The sequence below is a fragment of the Blastomyces gilchristii genome, assembly GCF_000003855.2.
Source record: "Blastomyces gilchristii SLH14081 genomic scaffold supercont1.36, whole genome shotgun sequence".
NCBI lineage: Eukaryota > Fungi > Ascomycota > Eurotiomycetes > Onygenales > Ajellomycetaceae > Blastomyces > Blastomyces gilchristii.
The window spans coordinates 178,471-204,410 of record NW_003101647.1 but is presented as its reverse complement, the minus strand read 5'-3'; the positions used below and the strand labels follow the sequence as shown (position 1 = coordinate 204,410).

General features: G+C 48.0%; 6 protein-coding genes across 6 annotated transcripts; 4 read left to right on the top strand and 2 right to left on the bottom strand.

Moving 5' to 3' along the window:
* Positions 1–649: 649 nt before the first annotated feature.
* On the top strand, positions 650–5,863 carry BDBG_09151 (protein tyrosine phosphatase). Its single transcript, XM_002620419.2, has 3 exons — positions 650–1,749; positions 1,821–4,522; positions 4,602–5,863. The coding sequence occupies exons 2-3, from the start codon at positions 2,750–2,752 to the stop codon at positions 5,625–5,627; spliced, it is 2,799 nt and encodes a 932-aa protein (XP_002620465.1). The 5' UTR covers positions 650–1,749; positions 1,821–2,749; the 3' UTR covers positions 5,628–5,863.
* A 1,089-nt stretch (positions 5,864–6,952) lies between these two features.
* Positions 6,953–11,035, top strand: BDBG_17964 (uncharacterized protein; the record flags this gene model as incomplete). The annotated part of the gene is made up of 8 exons (XM_031725574.1): positions 6,953–7,314; positions 7,378–7,497; positions 7,560–7,613; positions 7,641–8,204; positions 8,257–9,100; positions 9,993–10,230; positions 10,740–10,859; positions 10,882–11,035. The coding sequence occupies exons 1-8, from the start codon at positions 7,123–7,125 to the stop codon at positions 11,033–11,035; spliced, it is 2,286 nt and encodes a 761-aa protein (XP_031581254.1). The 5' UTR covers positions 6,953–7,122.
* BDBG_09147 (uncharacterized protein) lies at positions 10,452–16,298 on the bottom strand. The gene is made up of 2 exons (XM_002620415.2): positions 15,326–16,298; positions 10,452–15,198 (listed from the first exon to the last, which is right to left on the bottom strand). The coding sequence occupies exons 1-2, from the start codon at positions 15,973–15,975 to the stop codon at positions 15,135–15,137; spliced, it is 714 nt and encodes a 237-aa protein (XP_002620461.2). The 5' UTR covers positions 15,976–16,298; the 3' UTR covers positions 10,452–15,134.
* BDBG_09148 (F-box domain-containing protein) lies at positions 11,838–15,095 on the top strand. The gene is made up of 2 exons (XM_031723888.1): positions 11,838–13,409; positions 13,517–15,095. The coding sequence occupies exons 1-2, from the start codon at positions 12,479–12,481 to the stop codon at positions 14,614–14,616; spliced, it is 2,031 nt and encodes a 676-aa protein (XP_031581253.1). The 5' UTR covers positions 11,838–12,478; the 3' UTR covers positions 14,617–15,095.
* A 248-nt stretch (positions 16,299–16,546) lies between the features above and the next one.
* BDBG_09146 (26S protease regulatory subunit 8) lies at positions 16,547–19,044 on the bottom strand. Its single transcript, XM_002620414.2, has 3 exons — positions 18,538–19,044; positions 17,799–18,474; positions 16,547–17,732 (listed from the first exon to the last, which is right to left on the bottom strand). The coding sequence occupies exons 1-3, from the start codon at positions 18,770–18,772 to the stop codon at positions 17,474–17,476; spliced, it is 1,170 nt and encodes a 389-aa protein (XP_002620460.1). The 5' UTR covers positions 18,773–19,044; the 3' UTR covers positions 16,547–17,473.
* A 122-nt stretch (positions 19,045–19,166) lies between these two features.
* On the top strand, positions 19,167–23,522 carry BDBG_09145 (Ca2+:H+ antiporter). The gene is made up of 5 exons (XM_031723887.1): positions 19,167–19,740; positions 19,811–21,597; positions 21,669–22,643; positions 22,737–22,900; positions 22,983–23,522. Exons 1-5 carry the CDS (start codon positions 19,557–19,559, stop codon positions 23,239–23,241), a joined length of 3,369 nt encoding a protein of 1,122 aa, XP_031581252.1. The 5' UTR covers positions 19,167–19,556; the 3' UTR covers positions 23,242–23,522.
* Positions 23,523–25,940: the final 2,418 nt, after the last annotated feature.

Genomic DNA, 25,940 nt, shown 5'->3' with positions numbered 1-25,940 from the left:
TTGTTCTTTTTTCCTTCCTTTTTTCTTAGCAAACAGTCAGGGTTCGAGAGCCATGGGCCTGGGTTCTTTAAGTGCTTACTCTGTTATGTAAGATTTAAACGGGGTAAAACGAATAGAAGAAATTCGATAGTTAAACCGTAGATAAAATAGAGCCTGCAAGACGGATGAATGATGACGAGGATAACAAGAAGAAGAAGGATAGCATAGCAATTATCATAGAATGTAATATTTAATAGTTCAGTTAATAACTAGTTACTGGAATCAAGGCTCAAGCCGTCGTTCGTCCGTAACTCCTAACTACAGACACAGACAGACAGGCAGATAGAGAGCAAGTTGTAACCAGCAGCAACCAGCGTCGTCGATCCCGCCCATGAATCATGAATCCATGAATCCATCCTTTTTTTGATTCTCTTCTTGTCTTGTCTTGTCTTGTCTCCTCCCCCCCTCGGCCTGGATCCTAGATGCGCGCTTGCGGGTCGGTCGCTGTCGACGCGCTGATAGAGAGTATATTCTTCTCTTCCTTCCTGCTCTCCCCTCTTTCTCCCTTCTTTTTCTCTCTCTCTCTTCTCTCTCTCGCAGCCCCCCTCACTCTCGACAAGAGTATTTTTCTCTTCATATCTCCATATAACTATATATGGATTACCATTGACAGCCAGCCAGCCAGCCAGCCAGCCAGCCAGCCAAACCAACCACCACCACCACCACCACCATCTGTCGGCGAATAGATAGATGATAACAACAGGCCATTAACCAACCGCCCATCGTCCCATTGATTAGTCCAGTCCCCCATTCAAATCGCACTCGATTCTTCTCTTCTGGCAACAACGACAACTCATAGATAGATAGATATATACATCTAACCCGATCCCGATCCCGATCCCAATTGTCTTATCTACCGGGAATGGGGATGTGTCCTTGATCATCATCTTCGAATATCCCATATCCCCCACCCCTCCTCCCGTCCTCCCCCCGGGCAGCACATACACCCGCAGAGAGAGGAAGGATAATATATGTATATATGTGTATATATATATATATATAGAGAGGGAGAGAGAGACAAGGCGCAGGACGCGGCAGTGAAAAAAAAAAAAAAAAAAAAAAAAACCCCGTGCTTATCCGTGTAAGTTTTTGTTCAACCGCTATCTATTATTCTACTGCACTATGAGCCCGAACTCGACTCGCTGGTTTACGGGTCTCTCGCGTGCTTTTTCCACTCTCTCTCTCTCTCTTTTGTTTTTTTTTTTTTTTTTTTTTGCACATGGCTTATGGCGTTTGACTTTTTCGCCGTTACCGCAACGCAACCCTGTCCAGCCAGCAGAGACGAAAAAAAAAAAAAAAAAAGGGTCAACAAGTGGCTTCTGTTCTGCTTACTTTTTCCTTTTTGCCCCTTTTCCCGCATGCGACGTCATCGGGCCCGGTCTTTCTGCGGTTCCAGCTTTTTGGCTTTTCTGGAATTTTTTGGGTTTTTCGCTGGTCTCTCTTCTCTTCTCTTCTATCTTCTCTCTATCTTCTCTCTTCTTTTTTTTTTTCTTTTTTTGACTCTCTGGCTCCTATTAAACTCAACCCGTTTAGACTTCCCTCGTTGCCGCACCCTGGGGTTTCTGCCTTCTTTGTGGGTTATTAGTTAATTCTCCCCTCAATTCTATTTTATCCATCTCCTTCCCATATTCTTTGCCATCTTACTACTCTACCTACCTACTCTACCTACCTACCCTACCTCAAGGACAAAACCGCTCTGCCTTTGTTCCTGTTGGTTTTTGTCCGCGCTCAATCCCGGCTTACTGACTTACTGGCTGAGTACTGTACTGACTCGACTGAAGTTGACTCCCCACAGAAAGGTCTCGGTGTTCCCTTCACACTCCCAGCTACGTCATTTCTGCGGGCCCTTGCTCCCCTTTTCCGCTCACAACGCTCGCCCACAACTTGCAACCCGGACCCCCCCCCCCCCCCCTCCCCACTCGAACCTCTACTCTCCTCCCAGCTAGCTACATGGTACAAGACTACAAACCCTCGCTACCCCTCGCCCCCGAAACCACACACCACTTGAATTCTAATAATAGCCCATATACCAACCAACCGCCCACCAGTTTTTTCCCCAGCTTGTGGTTGTGGAATGTGGCTATAGTCCCCACCCAAAAAAGCCCGCGTCGCGATTAGAGCTTATTCTCTCCTGCTGCATGTGCCTGTGTGGCGTGCGCCTTTTTGTCAGCTCTACTCCGTACCTCCTCCTCGTAGCCGTTAATTGATATATATTATCAACCGCCCGTTGGCACGTCGATGCTATTCACGCTTGCCACCGTACGCCGACCTACGTCAGATCTTGCGTTGTGATCACCCGCTATTGCTGCTGTTGTCGTTGTTGTCCTCCCCCGGCAAACCATGCTCTCTTCAATATCGAACCTTACTGGAGCATGGCGTTCGCTTATCGTCAGGAACAACTTCGTTATTTGACATTGACACCTCCTCTTTGAAACAATTGGAACAAATCAAGTTTTATCATAGTATTATATACACTATACGCTATACGCTATACCATACCCATCTACTAAAGAAAGAGAGGCAGAAACTTTCGCTCTGTCCAATTCTCTCTCTCTCTCTCTCTCTCTCTCTCTCTCTCTCTCTCTCTCTCTCTCTCTCTCTCTCCTCTCTCTCTCTCTCTCTCTTCTTTTCTTTTCTTTTCTTTTCTTTTTCTTTTTTTTTTCTTACGCCGAGAAACAATCGGAATCTGAAATCCCCTTTCTTGCAAAATATGTCGGCAACCACGACGTTGCCCTCTCCACAGGCTTGGAGCCCCAGCATTACGGCCGCCGCTGTGTCGACTACCCCGTTGGGAATGCCACCGCGGACTCCCGCATCTGTCGGCCAAATGACCGCTCCTATCCTGGGCTCTGGAGCCACCCTCTCCCCGCGGATCTCGCGCGATTCGTCCAACAGCTACTTCGGCATCGTCGATTTCACATCCACTAACCCATCCAGTTCAACACCAGGAATACATGCGCGCAAGACCTGGAATTTACCGGCGGTCTCGCCAGGACCTGGTGGGAAAAATGGGAATCGCCACTCGACTGGATACAACTTCGAATTCGAAGCATTTAGGAAACAATCAGAATCAGCTGGGTTTGTTGCCGGCCATAGAATCTCGTCTAGTTTCGAGAAGCAAACGCAAGCCCTTCGAGATAGAGATCGCAAGGCTGAGGAGAGGCGCGAGATGCGCACGCCTGCTTCGCCACTCCCAGTCGAACCCTCGTGGGCTATACCGAGGTACGATGATAAGGCCAGCTACATGAGCATCGATCCACAGTCGAGTAGCTCAATAGGAGAAATTAAGTCGGCTACTGCCTTTGTGAAGCCGATGGTCCCATCGACTATGTCGAGCCCAGCTTCAACCATACCACAGCTAAGGACTCCACTTGGTTCTGAGGGGCCTATTGGCCTTCCCTCCCGTATCGTGCTGCCCCCGCACGTCTCACGCCATTCCTTTACTGTCAGTAAAGCTCGCACTCTTCAACGGTCTGAGACTTCCCCAGCCAGTGTCGATCAGGGCAACGTCCAACTCATCCCGCCTAGCCGTTGTGCAGAATTATCCAAGTCATTATCAGACACCATTTTGCTGTTAGATGTTCGACCATACCCGCAGTTTACCCTGGCAAGGATAAAAGGAGCCTTGAATTTGTGCATACCCACGACGCTGTTAAAACGACCGTCTTTCAACCTGAAAAAGTTGGAGGATACCTTTGCCGGCGAAGAAGAAAAGAAAAGGTTTGCGCGCTGGCAGCAATGTACGCGAATTATTGTCTACGATTCGTCTACGGTACACATGAAGGACGCGTCTAGTTTGATAAACGTATTAAAAAAGTTCACCAACGAAGGGTGGAAAGGCGAGACATCGATACTGCGTGGTGGATTTACGCAATTCGCTGCCGAGTTTCCAGACCTCGTTGAATCAAATGAGAACAATGAACCTGCCAACTTCGCAGGCCAACCGCGGTCAATCAGTCTTGTGCTGCCAAACAAACCTGGCATAGCGGGCGGTTGCAGCATCCCGAAATGCAGTACAACTACCCATCCATTCTTCTCAAACATTCGGCAAAATATGGATTTGATAGGGGGCGTCGGGCAAATTCCTATCAAATTGCCGCGATCAATGTCTGCGCAATCTCGACAGAAGTTGCCCCGGTGGCTCGCGCAGGCTACCGATGTTCATGACAAGGGCAAGCGGGTTTCCGATAGATTTTTGCAGATTGAGAAGGCGGAACAAAGCCGCATGCAGGAAGCCTTGAGTGGTAATGTATCATATGGTTCGCCTGGGTCGGGGAGTCCAACGAAGGTGTTCCGTATAGCGGGACTAGAACAGGGAGCGAAGAATCGGTATAACAATATCTATCCGTACGATCACTCGAGAGTTCGGCTACAAGGTGTACCTAGAGGTGCTTGCGACTACGTAAATGCGAGTTTCATTCAGTCCTCTCACTCGAACAAAAAATATATTGCCACCCAAGCGCCAATACCTGCTACGTTCAATGTAAGTGTGGGGGAAAAAAAAAATATGTCTCCGCTTTCCCGCTTTCCCGTGGATGCTAACAAGTTTTTACTTTTTGTAGGACTTCTGGCGTGTCATATGGGAACAGGATATCCGAGTGATTGTCATGTTAACTGCAGAATCAGAAGGTCCTCAACTGAAATGCCATCCATACTGGAAAGCAGCAGACTACGGACCCATAAACCTGAAATTATTCTCGGAACAACAAATCCCACTCCTTCCTCCTCCTTCCCCCCAAAACACGCAACAGCAACAACAAAGCCGATCCAGTGGCCAACGGCGAGCCACCAACCCACTCACACAATTCGAAAAGCTCGACGCAAAAAAGAACTCGCAGACCACCCCTGGCGCTGGCGCCAATGATAACACCCCCTACGTCACTATCCGCCGCCTTACACTCTCTCACTCCGCCTACCCCTTCCAACCCATCCGCGAAATCACGCAACTGCAATACTCCAACTGGCCCGATTTCGGCACACCCGCCGAACCCGCACATCTAGTCAGGCTGATCGAGGAGGTGAATCGGATTTCGCGGGCCACGAACGGGCGCGTGGCCGAGACTAGCAGTAGTAGTAGCGGGGCGGGGGAGACGACGACGCTAGACCCGGAGGCTGAGGGCCAGAGGCGGATATTGGTCCACTGCAGCGCTGGCTGCGGGCGGACGGGGACGTACTGTACCGTCGATAGTGTTGTGGATATGCTGAAGAGGCAGCGGCGGGTGGCGTTGGCGGACCGGAAGAAACAGGCGGAGGGCTCGGATGGGGGCCATGCTGCTGGTGGTGATGGCGATAGTGCTGGTAATAATAGCAGTGGTGGTGTCGTTGGTGGAGAAGATTGGCTCCGCCGCGATGATATCGACCTGGTCGCAGCTACGGTTGAGGATTTCAGGTTACAGAGACTCAGTATGGTGCAGAGTCTTAAGCAGCTTGTGCTGTGTTATGAGAGTGTGTTGGAGTGGATTGCGCTGCATGAGACGGAGCTTGGGATTGGGGACGGCGAGGGGGCGGTTCAGAGTGGGAGTGGAAGTGAAACGGGCAGAGCCGATTGGGAAGTGATAGAAATGGAGACTGGGCTTCGGAAGAGTTAAGCTTATATATATACGTAGTAAGCTAGAGATAAAAGGATGAAAAACTCGGGTGAATTTAAAGAAGAGAGCGAGTGTGTATATTACTATGTTTTTTTCTGTTCTTCAATGTGAAATAACTACGTGTTTTATTATTATTATTATTATTATCTTCATTTTAGATAGTATTTCTGTATAATTATATATTAATGTCTTATTTAGTATTGTCATAGACATAGAATAAAAACCGCCCAGTCACATGATCACCTCGATATCTTCCTCTCATAGTAAGTGTGTACTGTACATGTACATACATCCATAACCAGCTGCGAAGACATCCAAATATCAGCAATCTGACGCCCGCCCGAGATGGCCTCGCAAGCTATGACCCCAACTATCCATTGCCACCTGCACGCAGACCCGCTTCCATGTCCGCGAAGACCAAGATTCCAATTCAACGGGAGGCAAGCAACCCCCCCCAAGCTACTTAATTAATTAAATGCTGGCGATGACTGACTGACCTCCCTCTCAAGACCACAAAGTATATATATATAAATAAGCTATAGACAGCTAATGATGCATACACTGCTGTGCACAACAGCTACAGGTTGACAGGTTGACAGGGTGACATCCAAGGCCTCGCTGTCGCCATCATTGCTTCATCTGGCCGCCACGCGCGCCCGGTGTGGCTGCGTGCTGCGTGCTGCGTGCTGCTGGGAGGGTTATTAACGAGCCCGCTAGACTCCGGGGGGGGAAGTCCAGGGGCTAGGAGCGATGGGGTTGAGATATTTTGTCGGGTGCTGCTTTGCGGCTGAAGCGTGGTGTCTGTGTCTGTTATATGGGGGGGGCTTGTGGGGAGGAATGGGACGGACGGGCAAGTCGAGTTAGTAGTTTGGTGGTTTTTCTTAATACAATATATATATATATATATATATATATATATTTTTCATCCGTGTTGTTTCTTTCAAGATACTTTACATGTATGGTATGGCATCACCCATGTTCGCTTCTTCTGGCCACATACACACATACACACATACACACACCACATGCCAATGGAGCCGAGGGGCTTGATGATTGACTGACCTTGGTCTGGTTATATGCGCGAAGCGATTCTGCTTGCCATGGCTGAAAAACTTATCCCTGGCATCCCGGATACCATCCGGATATATCTGCCCTCTAGCAAATAGAGAGGATGGTGGTCAGGATGTATCTGCTAAGTCTGGCGCATTTGGAACTACCAACCATGATAGAACTGGGGCGCATGCGGGGGGGGGCCGGGGGGGGGGGGGGGGCCGATGGCACAAAGACTGTTTTACAAGCAGTCATTCAAAGTGATGGGTTGAGAAGTGATGTGGAGAGGAAGATTAATGGTATGTTCATGTACCTACCCGTGCGCGATTTTTACGTAAAGAGTCACGCAGGGATTGATTGAATCCCCTTCCAATTTGGTAGGCTACAGCGCTAATTTGAGCTTAAAATGTATCTTTCATTTTGAAATTAAAGTACTGTCTGTCGCATGCTTTGGAAGAGGCAGAAGACCCGTGGGAACCCGTGCAACGCAATCCGACAGCTTCGCCATGAACAGCTCGAGCGGGATCTATTTCTTGCGCGAAAGAATGCAAGTTTGAAAAGTGGCAGTCGAGGGATGCAGGCGAGGAAATATCTGAAAGCGGTCGAAGATAAGGTTGCTGAATCCGCTAGAAACCTTGTACGTGGGTAGTGGCCTCCTGGGATCTTTCTATTATATGATGATGAATAGATGAAGGAATAGATTGACTCAGAAGAAGCCAGGCTAGAGCGGAATCGGGAAGCAAGCGAGCCTTCCGGAATTCAGGAAGAAACACAGGAAGCTGTAGATCTCCTGGACAGATTACAATGTCAATATGAAGCAGTATGTTGATTGTAGAAGGCCAGTATTTTTGGCAGGTGATGTTAACTACGGACCATCCGCAGATGAAAATCACAGATATTGAGGCAGAGGCACGTCGTCGGGTTCTTCTAGGCCTCGTGTTTAAAGAATCCTCCTTTGAGTAGCCATTCGAGTCACTCTCTGGCGGTTGGCGGATGCGTTGCATGCTTGCCGGAAATTTGATCCAGAAAGCGGATATTTTGATTCTTGATGAACCTACCAATTTTCTCGATTTGTTGGGAATCGTCTGGCTGGAAAATTATCTCGCCCATTTACGGACAGTAGATGACGATAGGACTGTGGTGCTGTCTCATGATCGAGATTTCCTCAACAATATGTGCGAGGAAACCATTGTCCTGAAAGATCAGACCCTTTCATACTTCAGGGGAAATCTTTCGGCATACGAGCAGGATTTAGGAGCTCAGAAACTTTACTGGGGCCGTATGAAAGAAGCGCAGGATCGCCAAGTCGCGCACATGGAAGCGACCATTCGGGACAATATCAAACTAGGCAAGAAGACTGGCGTTGACAACAAACTTCGAATGGCGAAATCTCGCCAGAAGAAAGTGGATGAAAGGATGGGTGTGCAGGTGAGCGCCAAGGGGACAAGATTTAAACTGAATCGTGACCGCGTGGGGTTTCATGATTCCATGAGAGATGAAATAGATGTTCCACATGATGAAAAGGGGGTGTCGATTAGTATTCCAAATCCACAGCAACTGAGATCCCCGGGACCTCTAGTCTCATTGGAATCTATCCATTTCCGTTACAAGCCCCGGGGTGACCTTATCCTTAATGGTTATCGACCTGGTAATCCACATGGGAGACCGAGTTGGAATCATAGGCCTAAACGGGAGTGGGAAAACGACCCTACTCAAGGTCCTTGTGGGATCAATGCGACAGTCGCAGGGCACTGTGACTCGCCATCCTAGAGCAACTATCGGATACTATTCGCAACACTCGACGGATGAACTCAAAGCAATTGGTCGAACTGAACCGGTGCTAACTGCGCTTTCATTATTGTCCTGGGACGCTAACAGGAGCCTTGGGGAGGGTGAAGTGCGTGGATTATTGAGTTCACTAGGCCTGGCAGGAAGGACCGCATCAGATGTCCCTATCACACAGCTATCAGGAGGGCAGCTGGTTAGTATGTTCCTTTCATTTCAAGTTCCGAGCTCAGCCCTGGTGCCAAACCAGATTATTTCTCATAAACCTTTGTTTATACGGGTACGCCTAGCACTGGCCAGGATACTCTGGAATCTGCCACACCTATTAGTCCTGGATGAGATCACCACGCATCTTAATTTCTACACTGTTATCGCACTAGTGGAAGACCTTTCATCTTTCAATGGTGCTATACTCATCGTTTCCCACGGTCGATACTTGATCCGGGGCGTTGTTGAGGGGAAGCGAAACGCGGCGGGGCAAGATAGAGATGCGAATATGACTATGAAGCCAGACGATGACGATTTGGGGCGGCACGATGTGTACGTTTTAAGGCGAGGGAAGCTGCATCGACAGGATAATGGCGTGGAACAGTTTGAGAAGAGTCTGCAGAAGCAGGTACAAAAGATGCTCACAGAGAGTTAATGCAGATCTAAAGGAACATTCTTTTATGAAATACCTCGCTGGGTAATAGTTTTCTGTAAGTTTTTTTGTTCATCTGATTTTCTCCTTTAATAATATTAAGAAGTATTTATAAGAGCTTATATAGAAGCTGGATACTTTAAAATATCAGCTTACAGATATGGGAAAGTTGATAGTAGACTTACAATATCAGAAGAGAAGGATTTCAGCAAAACTTACGCATTTAGAACGTCTCTGATAGGCACATAACTTGCAAGAGAGCGCAAATTCCAGAGGCAGTTAAGGCTTATGACCCCCTTTGTCACCATACTTGTGGGGCTGGCTAATCGTAGCAGTAAGGCCCAAAAAATACACCATTCGAGTCTCATGAATGAAGGTCCAGCTCCATCCTCTTTTCATCGCTGAAAGTTCAAGTCGGAATGGTGGATTTTTGTGGAAGAGACAGGTTGGATACATCCGAACTGTCATCAGCCCAGGCGTCGCACTCGTTGTCGTCCTCATCGTCCGCTGCATAGGTTTCCTCTCGGGGTTCTGAGTACCGGTCACTAATTCAAGTAATAGACATTTGAATGAGGTGTGCCGGACTCTAATTTATCTGAAGTGGGCAAACTCCTTGCTTCTCACAGCTTTCAACCTGGAGGAATCTCAAGGATGCACACTAAATTCCGTGGTTGCGTTAGATGCTGGGGGATTAGCATTTTGATATGGCTCAATCAATATACATCTGATACCACTCTACCCCTTTCCTTAGATGATTGTCAAGAGGTGGTTTTGTCTGTTGACTTGCAATAAAAAACCCTGATCTCAAAGATACAGTCATATCTTATTTTCTTGATCTGCAGGCTTTTGGCTCTACTGCATCAAAATCTAATTGAGCATGATTTGGTCAGTGTCCTTGGAACTAGTTATCTTCTCAAGGCTATCAGAAGGTAAAGATGAGGAGCAGGAGTCAGAAGAACATTTTCAACATTGGGTTGAGCAAGCACTCTCTTATGTGCGCGGGTGGGATTGGAAGAAGCCTCAGGAGCTGAGGTACCTGGAGATTACTGAGAGCCTTATTCGAGACTGCAGCCAGGTCACAACAATAAATAACAGACTGCAAATGATCATGATGAACGATTTAAAAACGTAAGCTATGTTTTTTATATAAATATTATGTATCAGTATTCGTTTTTTAAAAATTAAAACAGTGATGTACTGTACATTATTTTTGTTAGAGTAGGTAAGCTAGAGTATGGTGTGTAGATCTTCTATATCTCGTATGATCGTATGATATGCACGTATATACGGAGTATACATAGTGAACTCTCCGTATAAAGTTAATAAAAATACCAATTACATGACACATTTATATTTGCTTATTCCCTGATTCAAAGTTGTTCTTTGATTGTTTTTATTTGAATACACTGAGATTTAAATAGTAGTGTGGTGTTGAGCTTGCCTGCGGAAGCTCACACTGCCAATGCCTTGTTTTGGTGCCCTGGTTCCTGTTACAAAATTTTAATCCCACGCGCAGGAAGCCTTGACATTCCCATAACTTTTGCCTTAATGTCAAGGACTCAGGGTCGAGCGCAGCAGTGACACTTGCCCTATTACTGCTTGATTAGTTTATTCATCCTCATTTTTTGGATACCCAGTAATGGGACAGGTAAGAAGCGTGAAGCCCAGCCCCAATGTTCGCAGTTTAGAAGTAGCGCGTTGCGCTTAGGTACCTTGTTTACTTCCGCTGCTGCCGCTATTCTTCTGCTGTTGCAATGGTTGGTGCGATGAATGGGTTAGTGAACATGCTCAACAAGATGAGAACATGTCCGGCTCTGTACCGGCCTTGCGTGGTGCTGGGCGCGGGTTTGGCGCAAAGGGAAGTGAAAAGCATCTAGGTTGCATTCGGCATCAACCATCTGTGGTTCCGGGCATGACGGTTTTGAAAATGTAGGGAACATGAGTTTATGCTCCGGTTTGCTCTCGTTCTCTGGCTCGGAGGCAGTCTCGAGTGGTTTTTCATGGTTCCACAACTGGGAACATTCATCATTCAATTTATCATTCCAGAAGCACTGCTCAATCAAGCCATTGCTTCTTCATGATGTCCTCTGTTAATCCAATGGGTATCCTGGTCCATTTGTGAGCACTTTTAGAATCCGATCAGGCATCATCCTCAATCCAGGGAGAAAAAATAGATTGTAAGAAAGCGCTGCTGTATAAGCTACCCTATGAAGCGAAATCGCTGTTCTCTATGTTATTGCTGCTGGTTGAGGATAGGACCTGAAATATGAGATGGTGAACTGTGCAATTCATGAAAGTTGTGAGATCGTGCGGAATCACTGAATTCCATTTGTTTGGGCAGGTTGACGAGGGTTCACATCGAGTTCCAGTAGCACTCTATGTGTTCTAGCAAACCCAATTGCCTTGAAGAGCGCCTGAACAAAGGTCATTTGACGAGTAGTAGTAGTTTTGACCAAACAGAGGTCAGAAAGAGACGTTGTTGGTCGCTTGACGTAGATGAAGGAAGGATAGAGTCGATAAATAGCTTCATAGGGGTGAGATAGATGGGAAGATTCTTTTCAATCTGGATATGGGTTGACGTTTCAAAAAGGTGCGACTTGAACGGATGGTTCGTCCGGGTATTCCAGAAGGCATTATTTTGCCTTTCTGCCCCGTGTCTCCACGTCTCGCACGATCTCGAGTTCCTTGAGAGAACACTTCAGGAGAGCGTCACCAGAACACCTCCTCGTCCCCCCCAATTTCCCTCCACACCAATGGCGTGCATACGGGGACTGCGAACGTAGGCGCCGGATTGATATATTCGACCTTGGAGAGATGATGTCTGTCGCCAGGCTGTACAGCGTACTCCGTAGTTATCTCGTCAAGGCAAGCACGTTCATTGGGTCCAGCGCGTAAAGGTTTTTCCGGGGCCCTTCCGACCAGGCACCAGCCCGTATTTGGTTGGCTGTTAACAGTACATCACATGTTGCTGCTGATTGTGTCTATATATCTGGGCTTCTATTCTCCGCCAGACCGAGTGAAGTATTTCTTGTTCATTTCCTGTATCTATCTGCCAGTCACCCAGACCTTTTTCCGCAAGGTTTATATTTACATGCGCGTAAGCGGACAAGAGGGGGTCAAGTAGTCCAGTGAACTGCGGCCCTTAAAAGAAATACAATCACTTACCGTCTCCTCAACCCGCTAGCTCTGTTTTCTATTCATTCATCTCCAGCTTCTTAAATATTTCCCTTGGATTTTCATGCCTCTTTTCTCTCTTATCAGTTTGTTCCATTTTGTAAAAGTGGAAAAGCAACATTATCAGCTCCTCTATCACCTTGTATTGTGCACCACCCCCTGAATTGTCCCCAACCTTGTATTGCACCAAGGCAAGCTAAAAATGCACCTTCTAAACTTGCCCCCGGAACTCTTACAATCCATCTTCGACTATTCCTCCGTCACCAACTGTCTCCAGGCAGCTTACACCTGCCACACGCTCTTTGCAGTTCTCTCAAGTTATCGGAAGGGGCTTTTGTACCAACTGTCCCAACTGCCCTCTCCTCTCAGCACCCTCAGTACCATCAACGTTACCGCCAGCAGTAGTGGTAGCAATAGCGGCAATGACCTCGCTACTAAAAGCACAGCAGAGCTCTTCCTCCTGCTCCGGAGACGAGCAGCCCAGCAGCTCCGCGGGGCCAATTTCCACGCCAACCAAAGCGTATATACGTTTGGTGAGGACATTCCCAAAATTGACACCCTAGCATCTGCCATAGGGCCCAACCACAGAGATCCGAATGTAGCGTTAGTGCAGAAGGGTGTACCAAAGGTTTTCCTGTATTTTGTTTCTGGGGGTCAAATGCTACCTCGGGGTGTGCTGGAGCCCATCTTCGTATGTCCAGGGAATGTGGAGGTGATTAAGGTAATTTTTGGCGAAGAAGGGAATATGATTTCTGTATTGCAGAGATTTACGCCTTTTCCGGGGGCAAAGCAGGGAGAGAAGGGGACGCAGGGGGTTGCCGAAAATCGAACGGGCAATGGGGATGGGAAGACGACAAGATATAAACACCCCTTTGAAGAGGAGGCGATGAGGCCGTACCAGGAAGAAAGCACGCAGCTCGTGCATTACCATCGCAGCAAGCCGGGGTCGAGATATTCGCGCGTGACGATTTCTGCGTTTCCGGGTCAAGATGAGTATCGCCCGTTGGCGATTGCTGTAGATGATCAGCACTTGGTGGCTATATCATGGCAGCACAAGCAGGATCTTGACAGGCGCATGATTATTCTCCATGCAACGCATGGAGATGAGACTGCAGAGGACATGGAACTCGCATGTAAGTGCTTAAAGATGAAATTTTGGAGGGGTCGACCCACCCCCCTTTTATAAATCCTCTTTTTTTTTTTTTTTTTTACAGGTAAATCATTAACATATCTTTCGCAGACCAAGTCTACAACGACAATATAATCATCGACGAAGATGGAACCATGCCCTACGACAACCGCTACCAACGGCCGCGAAACGTAGGGCGTATCGAACCCATAATTCAAATGGCCTTCAACGACAACGCCACCCAGCTACTCTACTACCACCCTTCCTCAACCATATACGGCCACTTCCAACGCATCGAGGTGGAAGCCGGCAGCATGACAAACACAAGCGGCTTCCTCCGTAACTCGTGCTGGGTAAAATACTACGACACCAACATCGACGACGTGCAAGAAGACGACCTAAAATTCACCATCGCCATCCCCTTCTTCAGCACGCATGAGACGCGCTCCCACGACCCGACCCGTGAGCTCTGCCACTGGAAATACCTAGCCCTCGGCACCGCGATAGACAAACACGGCGAACTCGTCGCATGCATCCTCATGTCAGAAGCGCAATGCCGCGCCTCCCACTGCTTGCACATCGAGAACCTCGACCGTGGCCGGCGCTTTGACAACTGGCGCGTCGTTGCGCGGCTGGCCGGGTATAGCACAAGCATGAACTCGTTGCCGGGAATCGTGGCAACATCACCACGTGCGACGCGTCTGGCGATTGCGAATTGGAAGACCATTACGGTGTGGCCTTTGGATCCGCGGGCGATTATTGAGCGGAATGCGGATGGTGTGTACCCTGAGAGCATGATTGATGTCGGGGTCACGGGTGCGGTGTTGTTAGAGCCCGTGGTGTTGGAGAGCGAGGCCGTGTGTTTCAGGTTGCGGTTCGGGGAGACGGAGGACGAGATTGTTTCATTGACAGATCGCGGGGTTATGAGGTGGGAAATTAGGGCGGGGGCAGTGGGGAGGAAGGAAGGGGTTGTTTTGAAGATTCCGAATGGTGCTGTGGGGAATGAGGAGGACAGCGACGAAGAGGGTGAGGACGGGAAGAGGGCGAAGAGGAGGAAGAGGGAGGGGCCGGGATCCGACGTGGATATGGATGAGGAGGGGATCTTTCTGTATGAAGGTGATGGAGAGGCGGAGAATGAGGATGAGATGGGTGACGAAAGGGATGAGGAGATGCAAGATGATGATACCGATAATGAGATGGATGTGCAATAATGCCCCTGAAATGGAACGGGGCGTCATACGTTGGTACTTGAGGATGAGCGGAAACTTGGAAAAAGGCGAAGGATTGCTGCGTTTGCGCCTTTTTTTAAATTTTTAAATTTTAATTTGCGCTGTTTTCCAGGATTTAGGCCGTTTATCAAGTCAATTTTTTCACGAAGTTGATTGTTGGAGCCTGGTAAGGATGACATTCTTCACGAAGCGTGTTCGTTTTCAGTGCAACATCGCATGCCGATATATGTATATCTCGAGAGAGCGTAGATCCGAGAATCTGTAAATTACGCTATGCATATTTAGAAGAAAGAACAGTAAACGCAGATTATGGGTGTGCGGAGTTTTCAAGATTCTTTGCCGAGATACGCAACCAGAAAATCCATATTTATCTATTAGAAGCATGATCGAACTGTACAACCACAGTGTTCATATATGTACTCCGTATGTTATATGGAAAATACTGTCACAGTGGATCATCCCATCCATCCATTAAAATCCAATCGGCAATTGTCCTCTCTCTAACTCCCCTCTGCACTTCCCGTAAGTGCCAAGAAACCAATAATCCCGAGAACCCACCAGTATCTATTTTAAATTGGACACGACGAGAGAAATTAGTAAAGCAATATCCAATGTTATCTAACATTAAACAAAAATGCACACACACACATGAAGATTAACAGAACGGATCATATGTATGTGCAGTACTTACTTCTGGAACAAGGACTTCTCGACAACTTCCTCAGGCGCAGTGCCGTCCGGACTCAATACGACGGGGCGATTGAGATGCGGGCGGGGGCTGGGGGTTGAGCGGACGAACTCGACCCTGAGAGGACCCGCTCCAGCTTCCTCCCCATTTCCCGTTCCCGGCGAAGAGGAAGACTTGCTCTTCTTCGTTGTCTTAGAGTCCGGACTGGGCGCCGGAGGCGATGCGAAAGAAGAGATGGCGGCGTGGTAGACGTGATTGTTTTGATCGAGGTGGAGGGTTAGGGTTTGCGGGGTGTTCGTGAAGAGGGCGAGGGACGAGAGGGTTCCCACCCATTGTTTGTTTGGGTCATTGCTTTTGTTATCGTCGGGATTGGCGTATAGGCCGATGCGGAGGAGGTCTGCTTGTTTGTCGATGTTCTTGTCGCCGGCGTCGTTTAGGGGTTGGGGAGGAGGGGTGTAGGAGTTGATTGTGGATTGGAGGGTGGAGGGGTCGTAGGAGATTTGCGCCAGTGGTAAGGGCTTGGAGGAGGTGGAGGAGAGCGGCCAGTAGAAGATATCGGCGGATAGGGGTGCGGCGGAGTCGGAGGCGGAAGCGGAGGAGAGGGCGGAGAGCGAGAGGAGGGAGAGGAGGGAGAGGGATGATGGGAGGTGCATTGCTAGGTTGTGTGGGACTGCCTGTGTGCAGTGTATGTAGAGATATGTATCTATTGGGATATCATACCATATAATACTTCGAGCTGTTGAGGCTAATTGAATATTTGTGATTTCCTGTCGCAATCACATTCGCTGGCAATAGTAATGTATTGAGGAAGTTGAGGCTGAGGTTGATGAGCTTGACCGGAAAGAAGCTCTATTGCCAAGCATTTGTTGACAGCTTTCTTTTTCTTTCTTTTTCTTTTTTTTCTTTTTTTCTAGATATCATCAGAATAACAAGTAACTGATACAGACCAATATGTCATCAGCATATTCAGTAATAACAGAAGAAAAAGAGAGAGAGAACAGAAGAGAGAGAGAGAAAGATCATATGACCTGACAATCTGATGTTCTACATTCATCCTTCTCTCTCTCAAGGGTTATTAATAGAGTAAATAAGTAAATAAGAACTGATGTCACTCCACATTTGCTACCCATCGAACACTCAACGTGGAAGAGCGCATTTCCCGAACGGTCAAAGATGGATAGATAACACTAAAAATAAGAATAAGACCACAAGGTTTAATATCCGGCATGGATCATCTGAAGTTACTCTGAAGAGACTCTCCAAATGTGCTTTTCGACCGATAAAAGCATATAAAAGCGGAGTTTTGCATGGCCGGCCGGTCTGACTCTGGATGATAACCTCTAGACTGGACTGACGGTCTATCATAGATACACATCAAGCGGAGAAGCAGCGAAAGGAAAAAAGGCTGTTTGACGTTATCTCAGCCTCTCTTCCTCAATGTACACTGCTAAAGTAGATATACAAGATGATATGATGTTGCTGATGCAGCGTCAAGAGCTCTTACTAACTATATAAGTGCACCTACATGCAAATGTACATGTACAGGACATGTAATGTTACATTGTTCAAAACATAAGAGTTAACTATATGATGAACAGCATTACTGTTCAATGAAGACCCCCTCTCTTCATGACTTCGAAATTAGAGGTTAAAAAATAGTCCCAATTAGACAACACTACATGTTTTGCCTACGTTACCACATCTAGGTACTTACACGCGCTATATAGTTATACAGAATCATGCCCAAAAGGACGGGGAACACGATGGGAATAGAAATGAACATGGACGCAGCAAGGTGGAAGAAATACTGAGGACGGCGAAAAAGGAGTTTAAAAGGAATTTGGTGTAGGTTACCCACTGGGCGTGTGAATCCATGTCAGGTGTAAAATTCCGACTCCCGTTCCGTGAATGATCCACATCCTCCATATCATAGCTCGGTTGGCGTAAGGACACTGACTCAAGCCAGGCGGGACAAGGGCATGGAGAAAGCCGGATTCCGCCATTGTTTCTTAATACTTCCCTTTCGGGAAGCTAGCCACAGGTGACAAAATGCCATGCATGATCTCCTCCCGACTCCGTCGTCCTGGTTTACCTCCCACCAACTCCAAAAAGGTAATATTTGCCACGCTAAACTACCGCATCTCCGTTGTTTTACTTGAAGAATTTCTGTAAACTAATCTCCTTGTCGTCGTGCTTGTTGAGAACCTTGGCCGTCGCCAGGTCGAAATCCTCCTGCGTAACATGTACACGGCGCTCACGCAAGGCGTACATGCCAGCCTCCGTACAGACGCCCTTGAGCTCGGCGCCGGAGCAGCCGTTCATCTTCTCGGCGATTTTCGTTAGGTTGATGCCGCGAGTTAGGTTCATAGATCTGGAGTGGATGCGTAGGATGTCTGCGCGAGCTTCGACACTGCAGTTGAATCGGAGGGTTAGTTGTGGGTATCTACATGGGGGGAGAGTACAGTGTGAAACATACGTGGGTGGTGGGAATTCAATCTTTCTGTCGATTCTCCCAGGTCGAAGGAGCGCGGGGTCGAGGATATCAAGACGATTGGTAGCCATAATTATTTTAATGTTCTTCGTAGGTTCGAACCCGTCCAGTTGATTCAGGAGTTCTAACATGGTGCGTTGGACCTCAGAGTCTCCTCCACTGCTGCCTTCCACACGACTGGACCCGATACTGTCGATCTCGTCCATGAAAATGATACTAGGAGCATGCTCGCGAGCCATAATGAACAACTCTCGGACCATTCTGCTGCCTTCGCCGATATACTTCTGTACCAACTCCGAACCACTCACCCGAATGAATTTGCAATCCGCGTGATGTGCCACTGCTCGTGCAAGTAGAGTTTTTCCGGTACCTGGGGGCCCATATAAGAGCACGCCCTTTGGCTGCGCAATGCCTAGCGACTCGAAGAGTTCTGGGTGATTGAGGCCGAGCTCGATGACTTCTTTGATTTCTTTGATTTGTTGGTCCAGGCCACCGATCATATCGTAGGTACTGTCAGGGACTTTCTCGACCATCATGAGAGAGACGAGGGGGTCAACTGATGATGGAAGCATCTTTTCGAGCTTGTATGAATCTGAGAGAAGTGACACTCGCTTCCCTACTGTGAGCTTGGAGATATCGACATTATCCGCGATATCGACAACTGGACAATATCATTAGCTGTGTTCTGGCGATTCTATTCCAGCTTGAATGGGTCAAAACTTACCATACTTCCCTTCTGGATGCACCTTGACCAGCACTTTCTTAGTACCCATAACCTTGACCACTTCACCGACGTAAGATCCCGGTTGTTGTAGCAGGCCTAGCTCTTCCCGTAGCAGCCTTACTCTCGAGTTGTAGTCGTTCCGCTGTGCTTCAAGTCGCCTCAGGACAGCTTGCCCCTGGATTATTTCGAGCTTCATGCTCTCTATCTTGTTGCGAAAGTAAGTATCGAGCGCCATGGTTGTGTATGGATCTAGGGTTGGAGGCGGGAATTGGAAGTAGAGAGGTTGCGGGTTTGGATTGCTCCTGATGGGGATTTCGGTAGATTAACGTGGCAATAGGAGGGATACGGAAACCCAGCTGTGGTGAGGGGTTTGAACTGGTATCGGACGAACAGATATGTATGGAAGCAGAATAGGATGATGGCTCCTAGCTATTAGGTAGCTATGGTGTATCGTCACTGTCTGCCGTTTGTTTCTCTCTGTTCTCATTGCTGCGAAGGCGACTGAAGCTTTGGGGTTAAACAGTTAGCGTGTTAGTCATCATCGCGTTTTGCCCTGTTTGCTGCGTTTGCTGTGTTTGGCAGCGGTCAGGCGGCTCTGTTTTAAGCTCTCTTATTTACATCTTGAATCAAGTCAACAACTGCAGATGACTTGACCAGCAGCCAACGGACTTGGTCTGATATCTCCGCCGATTCCGCTGCTAACTAGATCACCAGCAATCTTCCTCCTGTGCTGGTGAGGAGGTTTGTGGCCTCCGTTCCTGCCGGACTGGTTAAACCCCCGGACTACACCCAGATAGCTTCGTTTTAAGAGCTTTAGCTAGCCCATGTTATATCTCAGCTTTGATTATTCACTGCTACAAAAATAAGCTAGAGTAATATATTGTTCATCGATAGTTCACTTTCACCCTGATATGAAGTTTCGCCGCAATCACTCTTGGAAAAGCCCTTTCCTGCGCTGCCAGAGCTCTCCCAATTGCCCCAAAACAGACCGGTGATTCTCGCTCCATCTTTTCAACACCATGGCGTCCCCCGATGGCCAAGGTCCTCAGGATCAGCCACGGTCTACGCCAACCTCGTCGTCATCGTCGTCAACGTCGTCAACGAGTATTCCCATTATCCCAATAAGGCAAGCTTCTCAGGCGTCACCAGCTACCCCGCGGGGAGGCGCTAGGCCGGTGGAACCGCAGTCCAGGACAACCTATGGTTAGAAAACTGTTCAGAAATTATTAATATACTTAAAAAAACTTCATTTCAATAGCTAAGATACTCTCAGGGACAATCGACTCGCAAGATACTAGTGGTCTCGAATCTCGTCCTGAAGAGACCCCTCTAACGACATACGAGCCTATCCGAGCTCCTCCCACCGCGGCGCAATCGTCGGATCGAACACCCAAAAAGCCCCCAACCCTACGCAGAACCTCTACCAAACCATATAGAGGCCAGGAATTTTCGGTAGATGATGACCCAAGGGAATATGAGGAAGACAATGCCCTTTATAGACACGCCTCCGGGAGGTCGACTGCGTCACTACGTCGAAGGGGTCCTCATATACAGCAATCTGTTCTCCAGCGTGTTGATTCGAGGGATGAAGGTTCCGATGATATATCACCGGCTGAATCCAGTGGACGCCTAGGTGGTCGGGGAGAACACTCTGCGCTCAACATGAGCGTTGACGGTGATGACGATTCTCGTAGCGATGTGAGTGATGCGGAAAGCTTCACGCTCAAGGACCGTCAACAAGCCATCAATGAGACCCATCCGTTTGGTATAAGGATTTGGAAACCTGCTCTTTACAAAAAGTTCCGGTCTGTTGAAAAGACTGCAGAGGGAGATATCCATTCAGTGCCTGGAGAGCGAGTTAGCAATTGGCTCTCCCTGACCAATTTTCTATGGTCCATCATTTTCGGTTGGTGGCTGGCACTGGCTAGCCTTCTTGGCGCCGCCGCCTGCTTCCTCTTTGGTTTTTCGCCTGATGCTCGGGCTTATGGGAAAGTGTTTTCCCACCTGTCTCTTTATCTTCTCTACCCCTTTGGATCCTTTGTCCGACTCGAATCCGATGAGAACTACGCAGACGAAGATGAAGGTGAAGGTCGGAGTATCAGCGAGTATGAGCAATGGCAGAGCGGTGACCTTGAACATGGAAGACTTTTCTTTGGCCCCGTTCCTGGCAGATCTTTGGTAGGACGCCGCAGAAACAGCCTTGACTCAGCTAGTGAACATGATAGCCTCCTGGGAAGGACAGGGAGAGGATCCCAGGATGAAAGTTCTTCAAGGAACAAAAGGCGCTTTTTCGGTCGCGGAGAGTGGACTGTTGGAAGAGTCATATTTTATACTTGGTTCTACTTCGTGGTCGGTCCGTTGATGCTTCTTGTGTCCCTTGTCTGCTGGATGATGGTTTTCTGGATCCCTATGGGCAGAGTCACTCTCATTTTATTCTACCATCTTCGACGCCACCCTCTAGCACTCTCATTCCATTCAGATTCAACCTACACTCGGTCTCCATCTCGACCCTCTTCTTCGATATTACTTTGTACCTACCGCGCCGCCGGCTATAAGTATTGGAAATATACCATTGATGGAACCAATATCTTCTTCATTAACCTTCTTGCCATCGTCCTGTTCACTATTCTAGATTATTACGTTCTGCACAGGATGCTGAACGTAAAATCAGGGATAACTCATCCGGGCTTGATATTTTCGTTGGCCCTAGTCTCCATCATCCCTCTGGCATATTTCATCGGGCAAGCTGTTGCATCCATTTCAGCTCAATCATCAATGGGATTAGGTGCTGCTGTGAATGCCTTCTTTTCGACTGTGGTCGAGGTATATCTTTATTGCATTGCTCTGACAGAAGGCAAAGCCCAGCTCGTGGAAGGGAGTATTATTGGGAGTATTTTCACGGGTATCCTCTTTCTTCCTGGACTGTCAATGTGTTTTGGTGCCATTAGACGCAAAACCCAACGGTTCAATGTTAAATCTGCCGGAGTTACGTCGACAATGCTACTATTCGCTGTTATCGCTGCATTTGGCCCTACCCTTTTTTATCAAGTTTATGGGACTGTAAGTATTTCTTTTCCACTGCCACGTCGCGCATTCCACCATTGCTTAGCGCTTACCCATTTTATGAATAGCATGAATTAAAGTGCATGTCCTGTACCACTACTGGCTTGGGGGGAGAAAGGGACTGCCGCCGGTGCTACTTCTCAGAAATACCTGAGATCCATGACAAATTTTTCCTTCAGGCTGTGCAGCCGTACTCCTGGTTTGCTGCCGTTCTGCTTTTCTTGTCCTACGTAATCGGGCTCTGGTTTACTTTGAGGACCCATGCTGCTGTTATCTGGGCTAGCGAGCCCGAGGAGAAAAAGGCTCTACACATGGCAACGCACCCACATACCCCACATCTCGTGCCACAAGAATCCAGTGGCTCCATCGGAAAGTCCAAACAGCCTACGTCCGCTAACGGGCAACAGGAAGGTCATGGAAGTACTCATCATCGAAGGGGATCTGTTCGAGATTCTCCGCTGTACACTCGCATTCTGGGTCAGTCATTGAAATATGTTGGCCTGGCACCGAGATCGAACGAGGGTAATTCGGAGCAACGTCCAAACCAATCCGGAAACGAAAATATTACTCCTCGCTGTATTCCTCCCAAGAACCATGATACCATAGGTGCAACCATGTCCCTACCTGGCCTATCGGAAGAACAGAATGAAATCTTTGTCCGTAAGGTCGCGGAGGTAGCTGCCACTGCCGCTGCTGTGGCAGTCCATGATGTTTCAGCCCGACCAAGAAGACCACCAATTGTCTCTCACACCTCTGAGCATGCCCTGAACAAACCCGTTGGCGGATCCGGCGTACTCGTCCCTGAAGATGGGGAGGAAGCCGGGCTGTTTGCTGAAGCACACGTTTCTGTGGGTGGCCACGACGCGCCAAATTGGAGCAAGTTGAAGAGCTCTGTCATTCTTCTAGGCGCCACGTTGCTATACGCGGTCATCGCTGAGATATTGGTAAATACAGTTGATAGTGTGCTGGACAACTTTGATATCGATGAGAAATTTCTGGGTATTACACTCTTTGCGCTGGTCCCGAATACTACGGAGTTCTTGGTATGTGATTCTCTTTCTCTTTCTATTTTTTTCTATGGTATTTGTGTTGAAATGGAGTGGAGAAGCAAAAACCTCTAATATCTTTGTCAAAAGAATGCCATATCATTCGCCATGAACGGAAACATAGCTCTATCGATGGAGATCGGTTCCGCATATGCCCTCCAAGTGTGCCTTCTGCAGATACCCGCAGTGGTGTTATTCAGCGCCATATACGCCCAATTCATAGACCCAAAGGAGCTCCTACAGCACTCTTTCAAGTACGTTCTATCCATTCACTTGGCGGTATTTTTTTCTTAAGGTGAGACAAAAGCACTAACCCCCTTTGTTATTTAAACACAGTCTCATATTCCCGCAATGGGACATGATCACCGTCATCCTCTGCGTCTTCCTTCTATCATACATGTACGGCGAGGGAAAGAGTAACTACTTCAAAGGTTCCATCCTGGTCCTCACATACCTGTTTGTGATTGCCGGCTTCTATCTCTCTGCCTTTAACGATATAAACGCCATGCGCGTTGATCCCGTTGATAGCTTGGCAATGGGGCAGAGTGCTGTGTTTCGGACGGTGGGCAGGGGGAAGGGAGGAAGGGCTTATTAACGATGCTATCCTTCAAGATTCGCCTCTGTCTTTCTCGAAAGGGGCTCTGATGACTGGCTTTTACCGACTAGGAATATGGGGAGGTAGAAGATTTTGGGTTAATGACTGAAATGGGTAGGTAAAGGTGTGATTTATTTTATTATTATTAATATGCGGCGATTGTGCCATGTTATGACAGTCATGGATCTTGCGAGTGATACAGTTATTGGGCATCGTTTTGATAGCTGAAATATTGTATCTACGTCATCTCCTGATACCTTGGGGCCTGCTTGCTCTTTTTTTTTTTTTTTTTTTTTTTCAGCTTTTCACGTCTGTTGTCTCTGTTGCTTCTGTACACGTATGTATCACATACATGAGGTTCTGATTCTCTCCTGTGTTGCGGCTGTTTTTTTCCTGGTCATCATCTGTATACCCTATCCCGGCCGTTTTCCCCCCTTTTTCTTGTTTGGTTCTAGCTTCATAAATTAAAAACAATCCTGGCATGAGACGTGGAGTGGTAGCAAGGGAGACAGGAGAAGGAAAGGAAGAGGGAGTGAATATGAAATATATACTTATGTATTTTCCTATTGGTTTTATTTTGGCTCCATTTCATTGACGGCTCTGCCATTAGAATGAATTGGCTTTGGCAATGAATATCTATCAGCAAACTTGCTTTCTGTATTATAGTATTATAGTAAAGCAGTAGTTATTAACGATCTAGCCCCTCTGTCTTCTTCGATTGAAGGGGTTATTTTCTAGATTTCTTTCAATATAAAAGAGACTCAAGGTAGCATGCATGCATGGAAAGGGACGGAAAGAGGGGAGAAAGAAACAAAGCCAAACAGGACATCACAAGGCGCATGAAAATGGAGATATATGAAAGGTGTGGAAATCGACCACAGCCATTAACTTTTTGAATCATTCTGGATAAAGGGTGTATGGAAAGAAAAAGAGGAAGACCCTATTGGGCATCCTGTCTAAAAATTGAAATTACTTACCACCGTCACTTCAACTAACTCTTCCGTTCCCCTCCTTTCTCCACTCAGAAACCCACCTCTATCAAACTCCCCCTGATGGAAATACCCACTCAATTCTTCCCCCACCCCTCAATAACCGCATCCACATCCTTTCTATACTCTTGCTGCTTATAACACTGCTCCAAAAACACCTTGTACTTCACCTCCAGCAGCTTCTTCTCATACTCATCCGTGCTCGGTTTCACCATCTTCCCCGGCTTGCTCATCCGGTCCATGATATCCCACAAATCCTCCGTCTTGCCATTCTCATCTGCACTGGCCGCTTTGGCGCCCAACATCGCCGCCCCATGACACACAGCGGCATGGACGTAGCGGGGGATAAGCACGGGCATCCCGCACGCTGACGCGATCAGTTTCATCAGGATGTCGTTCTGGCATTGGGAGCCGGACATGAAGATCGAGGTGATGCTGTGGCCGGCTTTGTTCATCGTTTCGATGATTTGCTTTGTTTGCAGCGCGATGAATTCGAGGGTTGCGTAGTAGTACAGCGCGAGGCCGCTGACGGATTTATCGCTTGAGAGGCCGATGACGGAGCCGGACATGGTGGGGTCGGCGATTGGAGAGCGGTTGCCAAAGAGGTCGCCGTAGAAGAAGAAGTGGCGGCCCAGATAGGAGATTGAGGGTGCTTGGCTGTCCGCGACCATCTCCTTGAGATGCTCGTTGAGATAATCGTAGATGTTTGTGTGATAGGATTCGGAGACGGAGAGCGCTTGGTTGAAGGCAGGATGTGTTTCGATGACATGTTTGAGCAGTTCACCTGTGGCGGATTGGCCGCCTTCGGCCATCCAAAATCCTGGGATGATGGTGTCACGGTACGGGCCCCAGACACCAGGGACGAAGACTGGGTTTGGTGACATGGCGAGATGGCAGGTTGATGTGCCCGCAACCGCAGCAAGGCGGCTAAAAGCTTGCGATCTATCGTTTTTGGCTGCATCGGAGCTCAGCTGGTCAGACCCAAGCTGAACTTTGGCACCAACGGTGCCGATCCAGCCCGCATATGCGTCAATGACACCGCTTCCTACAGCGATTCCAGCGGGCAAGCCCAGCTCTGAGGCTGCTTTGTCACAGAGAGTGCCGACGAGTTCTCCAGCAGAGAGGTATTCTCCATTCTGTATTGTGCGATTAGTTATACATCTTTGATTTCAGTATATCATGTAGGAGATGTTATTAAGTCGTTGGAGATGAGGTATACAAACTAACCTGGCCATTGACACCCCCAATGCGCTTGAAGTTATCCTCAGTCAACTCCTCCAAACCAATCTCATTCAGAAAATCAGGTTGCCACCCCTTGACGCTTCCGTCAACGCCCACAGGGACATATCCCTGCTTACAGACAACGCTACAGAAGCTCCTCTTCTCGTTGCCTGTAGCTAGATGTGTCAAGGCGTCCGTCAAATCGTAGAATTTACAACGGTCGAAGAGCTCCTTTGGCATGTTATTCTTGAGCCACAGTACCTTGGGGATCTCCATTTCAATGGACATCTTACCCCCGACATAGCGGAGCAGGTTGTGACCGGTGGCATTGATTTTCTCAGTCTCTTTGACTGGGCGATGGTCGAGCCAGAGAATGATATTGCGGTCTGTGTCGAAGTTGGGGCCTGTGACGGATACGGGTTCGTCATCATCATGGGAAAACACTGCTAGAGAGCAGGTGGCATCAAAACCAATGCCGCGGATTGAGGC

What these genes read in the sequence shown, in the direction of transcription:
- BDBG_09151 (XM_002620419.2), top strand. Translation starts at nt 2,750, where the DNA reads ATGTCGGCAACCACGACGTTGCCCTCTCCACAGGCTTGGAGCCCCAGC. An exon ending in CAATACCTGCTACGTTCAAT is followed by an intron (nt 4,523 to 4,601) that starts GTAAGTGTGGGG and finishes TACTTTTTGTAG; the next exon opens with GACTTCTGGCGTGTCATATG.
- BDBG_09148 (XM_031723888.1), top strand. Translation starts at nt 12,479, where the DNA reads ATGCACCTTCTAAACTTGCCCCCGGAACTCTTACAATCCATCTTCGAC. An exon ending in AGAGGACATGGAACTCGCAT is followed by an intron (nt 13,410 to 13,516) that starts GTAAGTGCTTAA and finishes TATCTTTCGCAG; the next exon opens with ACCAAGTCTACAACGACAAT.
- BDBG_09147 (XM_002620415.2), bottom strand. Translation starts at nt 15,975, where the DNA reads ATGCACCTCCCATCATCCCTCTCCCTCCTCTCCCTCCTCTCGCTCTCC. An exon ending in GAGAAGTCCTTGTTCCAGAA is followed by an intron (nt 15,199 to 15,325) that starts GTAAGTACTGCA and finishes AATTTAAAATAG; the next exon opens with ATACTGGTGGGTTCTCGGGA.
- BDBG_09146 (XM_002620414.2), bottom strand. Translation starts at nt 18,772, where the DNA reads ATGGCGCTCGATACTTACTTTCGCAACAAGATAGAGAGCATGAAGCTC. An exon ending in GCATCCAGAAGGGAAGTATG is followed by an intron (nt 18,475 to 18,537) that starts GTAAGTTTTGAC and finishes GATATTGTCCAG; the next exon opens with TTGTCGATATCGCGGATAAT. An exon ending in ATTGAATTCCCACCACCCAC is followed by an intron (nt 17,733 to 17,798) that starts GTATGTTTCACA and finishes ATTCAACTGCAG; the next exon opens with TGTCGAAGCTCGCGCAGACA.
- BDBG_09145 (XM_031723887.1), top strand. Translation starts at nt 19,557, where the DNA reads ATGGCGTCCCCCGATGGCCAAGGTCCTCAGGATCAGCCACGGTCTACG. An exon ending in GCAGTCCAGGACAACCTATG is followed by an intron (nt 19,741 to 19,810) that starts GTTAGAAAACTG and finishes AGATACTCTCAG; the next exon opens with GGACAATCGACTCGCAAGAT. An exon ending in TTTATCAAGTTTATGGGACT is followed by an intron (nt 21,598 to 21,668) that starts GTAAGTATTTCT and finishes TTTTATGAATAG; the next exon opens with CATGAATTAAAGTGCATGTC.